The sequence below is a fragment of the Rhododendron vialii genome, chromosome 10a (assembly GCF_030253575.1).
Source record: "Rhododendron vialii isolate Sample 1 chromosome 10a, ASM3025357v1".
In the NCBI taxonomy this organism is placed as follows: Eukaryota; Viridiplantae; Streptophyta; class Magnoliopsida; order Ericales; family Ericaceae; genus Rhododendron; species Rhododendron vialii.
In genome coordinates this window covers 23,836,594-23,842,965 of record NC_080566.1, presented here as the reverse complement: position 1 = coordinate 23,842,965, position 6,372 = coordinate 23,836,594, and the positions used below count along the sequence as shown (strand labels likewise).

The 6,372-nt window shown below is 39.8% G+C and overlaps 1 protein-coding gene across 1 annotated transcript; it reads left to right on the top strand.

Moving 5' to 3' along the window:
- The first annotated feature begins 283 nt into the window (after positions 1–283).
- On the top strand, positions 284–1,125 carry LOC131303015 (uncharacterized). Its single transcript, XM_058329807.1, has 3 exons — positions 284–472; positions 590–821; positions 998–1,125. The coding sequence occupies exons 1-3, from the start codon at positions 284–286 to the stop codon at positions 1,123–1,125; spliced, it is 549 nt and encodes a 182-aa protein (XP_058185790.1).
- Positions 1,126–6,372: the final 5,247 nt, after the last annotated feature.

Genomic DNA, 6,372 nt, shown 5'->3' with positions numbered 1-6,372 from the left:
TTATTATAAAAGAGTACTGTTACATACTACATGATAAATTGCTTTTAACTTTTAAGAAGATACACCATTTGCAAAAGGAAAATTGTTTAGGTAGACTAAAACTCCCCCTTTCAATTTCTACTCGTAGATGGTGAACCGACGTAGTGGACTAGGATACGAAAACGGAGAGTCCTCTGATGCAAACCCCAACTTAGCCCAAATCATGCAAGCGTTCATAACAGCTTTGAACGCCAACCGCCCAAACCAAAACCACGATGATGGACCCATGACTCAAACCCGGGCAATGAACGAGTTCTGCAAACGTCGACCCCCGACTTGTCACGGAGATACCAATCCCGTCGTGGCTGAGACATGGCTAAACGATGTCAAAATGATCCTTAGAACCTTAAGGATCACCCAAAATGGAGATCGTGTGGCCTTGACCACATACCAACTGAAGGGGGAAGCCCACTACTGGTGGGATCTAATGGAGGCAACCCATGCCATAGCCACCATGACCTTTGCCGAGTTTGAGACCCTGTTTCTCGACAAGTACTTCCCCACACCCTTTCGTCTAGCCAAGGAACAAGAGTTCCTAAATTTGAAACAGGGAACGATGACCGTTACCCAATATGCGGCCAAATTTGAGGAATTGTCTCGTTACACCCAAACGGCCGTTGCAACTAAGGACAAGAAGGCGAGAAGGTTTGATTGGGGACTGACAACCGCTAGAAGGGCTGTGGTAGCTCAGGCCTTTCCCACCTATACCAGTGTTGTGAAGTGTGCTCTTCGGATGAAGAGTGAGGAAAATGACTTCAAAACCCGATGGAGGAAGGCAGCAGGCAACACCGGCGGACCTATCCGAACTCAACCTTCCGACAATAACCGCGGACCCTACCCTACCAAACCCTTCACCCCGACCCAAAGCAACTAACCCTGGAGGACTGATACAATCGTACGTGGCAAACCGCAGAGGGGCAACCGAGATTTGACGACAGTCAGGTGTTACAATTGTCAGTCTATGGGCAACTACAGCCGCCAATGGCCGCAACCTCAGAAGGAGGGGAATGTGAGCTTTGGAAATCAGAAACTCAACAACCGGGACAGACCGATTTTATGAGGCAAACCCCTAGAGGCCCATCGTAGTAGTAGAATGGGCAGAACAAAGGAAAGCAGCCCATGGAAACCCAGCAAAGCATTGTAGAGCGTATCTTCGCGCTGCAAACTGAGGAACAAGAGCAGGATCCATCTGTGATCCAAGGTACGCTACTATAGTACCTGCTTTTAAGCTTTGTTTAACTCTGGAGCATCGCATTCCCTTATAATTACTGCCTGTGTAACTACACTGGCACTAGAAACAGAACTCCTAAGTACGTGTATAAAGGTCACATCACCGTTAGGGGGAGTATAGCTGTTAGTTTAGTGAGTAGAGGGTGCGAACTTGAAATAACCAACTTGCGCCGAACCTGTGATCTTAAAGTAATCAACATGGCAAATTTTCACGTAATCTCCGGGATGGACTGGCTATCAGCACATCGAGCGATCATAGACTGCCGCCAGAAGATGGTGACCGCATATACCCCCGAAGGGACTCGTTTCCAATTTAAGGGGGATAGACAGATGGTGAGCTCGACGACGAGGAGGTCCAAGGGGCAAAATCAACTGTTTGGATGGCTAGCTAGCCTCCAATTGGGAGAAGCCGATAGGATGGAAGTGGGATTACCACATATCGTGTGTGAATACGTCGATGTTTTTCCCTGAAGAACTTCGTGGCTTACTACCCAAGAGAGAGATAGACTTCTCTATAGAACTCCAACTGGGAAATGACACCAATCTCTATGGCACCGTACCAAATGACCTCAGTTGAGCTAAAGGAGCTCAAGACCCAATTGCAAGAGCTGTTGGACAAAGGGTTTACCAGGCCGAGTACGTCACCATAGGGAGCACCTGCACTATTCGCGAAAAAGAAGGAAGGGACGCTTCGACTAGGCATCGACTACAGGGAGCTAAATCAAGTCACCATCAAGAACTGGTATCCATTACCAAGGATCGATGACCTATTGGATCAATTAAGAGAAGCACGAAGGACACCTTCAGATGATACTACAAGTACTCCGGGATAGCCAACTTTATGCCAAGGCAAGAATATATGAGTTTAGCTAGAAGTGGTTAAGTTCTTAGGGCACGTGGTATCCAAGGATGGAATCGAGGTGAACAAAAGTAGGGTCAAAGCAGTACTGAATTGAAAGCAGCCGTACATCTAAAATTACTGCCATAAGTCGACGCTGCCAAAGACTTATTTTCCCGTGACTGCAAAGGTTCTTTCAGTGCCTTTGCTAATAATATCCAAGTTTGTAGAGTATCGTAGGGTATGCTTGCTGATGTTCGATTTTCCCCCAAAATGAGGATGGAGTACTTATGGCTTACGATTATAAGGTTATTCTGCTCAAGTGGATCTGTTGTTCCCTAGTTTTAGAAATGAGCTTAATATCGTTAGATGGGGAAGCATGTTGATTCGACAGGGACGTGCTAATGAAACGCTTATGGGATACGGCACCGCATGATGATTTAGTAGAAGTTTTGCATTTGACGTTGCATTTACGATTGAGACTTCATCAAAGGCATACAATGAGGCAAAATTATTCGACGGCGAAAACAACTTTAACCCCGTCATGTTAAGCAAGTGATGAGGCTTAATTTGATTAACAAAACATGCAGAGGATTGTGAGGGATGCCTGAAAATGCTGTCGTCGTACTCCAAGATATTTCTAAAACCTGCCAGAGCTTTTAGACAGTGGCTGTGAGATGCCAAAGCGTTTTGGGGCGTTTCAAGACTAGGTATAGCGACTATGTCTAATCCGTAGTCACGCACCAATTTCGAGGACAAAATTATTTTAAGGGGGATAGATTGTAACGACCCTGATTTTCGGTAAATAAAAATTTCGTTAAAATATTTAAAAGTTATTTTAATTACTTGGATTTCTTTAAAAATTCCATTTTTGTTTCTAATAATCTGTCATAATTAGATTTGAGATTTATAAAATTATATCTTTTCGTCCCGGACAATTTAGTCCTTTCTAAAGACAAGTATGCTTATAAAAGCACTTGTATATTTTCCTAACAAGTTAAATAAAATCTTTAAATTATATTTCTTGCCTAGAAATCCTACATGGCAAGTAGAATTAGTTTTCAACCGATTAGTTGGAGAAACCAAACTACCAATTCACCTAGTTACAAACTCCTAACCCTAGATGGACCTTTTTGACCATCTTTGAGCCTTGTGAACCCCTCCTAACCCTAATAGAACCATTAGGCCATTAGAGGTAATCATTATACCCCATGACTAGTCATTCAAGCCCATACCTATCTCTTTATATCTTTACCCATTGGTCAATAATTGTTAGGAAAATTTTTATCCCTTTGGCAATAGACATTAGAAATTGCCAATGAATGTATTGACTTGACAAGACAAGTCATACCAAAGGAAGCCATCATTTTGCTTCTAAAAGAAGCAACCTTAGCCTTGTCATGAATGCAACCCTAGACTAGGAAATCATTGCACTTTCTTGACTAGTCAATTTTTGACTTCATTCCTCATCATTACATCTTCCTAGTGTATCTTTTCTCTTTACCCATTGAACGATAGTTGTTAGGGTAATTCTTATCCTTTGCATACAAGGTTTTGTTTCCAACCATTAGTTAGGCCAACCTAAGTACCAATTAACTTAGTTACCTTTCCCTAGCATTTAAGAACCATTGGACAAAGATAGTAATCATGATACTACCAAAAGTAGCACTCATAACCTACTTTAATCATGACTACTTGACCATAGACTTACTTTCTAGGAAACTATTAACCATTGGTCCATAGGATTACCTTTGGAAGCTTAACCCTTAATCATAACCTACCTTAGACCTAACCCTCCATAGTCTTACACATACATATATATATATATATATATACATATATATATATATATATATTAGGCACATGGGAGAAAGAGAGAGAGAGTGAGGGAGAGACAGAGGCCAAGAGAGGAAAGAGGAGAGAGACGTCGAGAGAGAGGGAGGAAAGAGAGGCTGAGAGAGAGAGCAGAGAGAGAGAGAAAGGTGCATGTGAGTGCTTTGTGGTTTGTACACTTGCACACGCTACCTCTTTAGCCCTATTTTAGTCTTAAGTCCAATTGACTAGACAACTCATTCTAGTCAATTTCTAACATAGAATCCTAGCCCTAATCATCCTAGATTTGATTCTAAAGTAGCCTTTAATCATCCTAGAACCTAGCCTTAATTACCCTAGGATTTTACTACAACCTAGACCTAGGAAAGACTAAACATGGAAGGCTACTCTTTAGCCTAATCAAAACCTACCCTAGACTTATAAGACTTGCCAACCTAGACTATGATCACCTAGATTTACCTAGAAAGCCTAAGATTCTACTTGATTTTATAGCCTTATGCCTAAGGATTGGATTTGATAAGTCGTGGTGAGCTTGAAATGCTTGATTTGACCATACAATGGAGCAAATCCATGGGAGAAAGAGAGAGAGATATGGCCGGCCAAGGAGAGGGAGAGAGAGCCAAGAATTTTGCTATAAATAGGACCGTCACTTGCCATTTCAACCCACACCTTCATCCTTCAACTTCTCTCTCTAGAAATCTTGTGTTCTTACTTTGTTCTTGCCTTGTTCTTCATTATTCTTAAGTTCTTCCTAAGTTCTTCAAGAAACTCAACCTAGGCCGCCACCAAACCACCACTCGACCACCCTCTCAATCCAAAAAGTTTAAGAAGTTTAGTCAAGATGTAGTTTCGAGAGAAACCTTTCTCTTTCGAAGCTACCGGAATCTTACCATAGGAAGTTACCACTACAAGAAAAATTAAAATTGGTGACGAAAAAGTGGCGACGAAATTTAATTTCGTCACTAAATGAGTATATTTGGCGACGAAAAAATAAATTCGTCACTATTTTGATAACATCCGTGACGAAATAATTTCGTCACCAATTATATCTGTTTAGTGACGAAAAAAATATTTTCGTCACCAAAGGTACCCATTTGGTGACGAAATACATTTTTTGTTGCCAAAAGCTTAAAAAAGATGACGAAATTATTTTTCGTCGCCAAAGATAATCATTTGGTGACAAAAAATATATTTCGTCGCCAAATGAGAGCAATTTAGTAACGAAATATTTATTTCGTCACCAAATGCTTAACTTTGGTGACGAAATTATATTTCGTCACCATTTTAACGCTTTCAGCGACGAAAAATATATTTCGTCGTCAAATAGGCATCTTTCGTGACAAAATTTATGAATTGTGCTTTGTCACTAAATTTATTTCGGACGTAACTCTTTACTAAAAACTCCGATTGAGATAATTCAAATTGGGTTTGAACAATAACTCAATTGCCTACAACTTTCATGTTTATCAAATTTGCTAATTTTAATGTTTAAATGTTCAAAATTACATTCGAAATATATTTTCATGTTAAACATATGTGTTATACATTAGATATTTCAAATGTTTACTGAAAAGTGTGTGTGGTGCAGTTGGTTGGAACTTGCGCGAAAACTCAATGGACTTGGGTTCGAAACTCAGCAGGAGCAAGAGAGAATGATTTTTTTTCCCATATGAAAAGATTTTTTGCAACAAAAAATTTCGTCACCGATTTGTCACATTGGTGATGAATTTTTTCATCGCTAAAAGGAATAATTGATAACAAAAAATTTCGTCATCAAAAAGCAAAATAAGCGAGGAAAAAAATTTCGTCACCAATTATTCATTTTTTGGTGACAAAATATTTCGTCATCAAAAGGCACTATAGGTGACGAAAAATAGATTTCGTCACTAGGTAAGAATCCTCGACAACCTTTAGTCGACAAATTTTTTTTCGTCACCTATATTATTTGTGACGAAAAACATGCAATTTGTGACGATTTTCATTCGTCACCCAATTGAATTTTTCTTGTAGTGTACTCTGTTCGACCGCCGACTTACTTTCCGTAGTCATCAACTACCGCAAGGAAGAAAGGTAGAGTCCCATATATGCTATCCCTAAGTATGCGTAGAGTCCCATATACGCTATCTCTAAGTATACGTAGAGTCTCTTTGTCCACCAACTCCAAGTATAACGTATAACCGTATGTTGGAAGTATAAGTAGATTCTCCATATATAAGGTTATCTGTTGCTTATAATGTTTTGAAATGCATGATAGTTAATATCTTATTTTCGCTAATGGAAATATGAACATGTTGGAATAATCGACTTTTACCCTAATAAACACATGTATTGTTTTGAATTTCCCACAAAGGAAGAAAGAACGATTTTGCAAAAGATAAGACTTTATCATTGATAGAAGTATTCATATTTTGATCTTTAGATGATTATGAACA

Coding starts and splice junctions, on each gene's coding strand:
- LOC131303015 (XM_058329807.1), top strand. CDS start 284: ATGAACGAGTTCTGCAAACGTCGACCCCCGACTTGTCACGGAGATACC. Junction 473..589: donor ACTGGTGGGATCTAATGGAG/GCAACCCATGCC, acceptor AATTTGAAACAG/GGAACGATGACCGTTACCCA. Junction 822..997: donor CCGATGGAGGAAGGCAGCAG/GCAACACCGGCG, acceptor TACAATTGTCAG/TCTATGGGCAACTACAGCCG.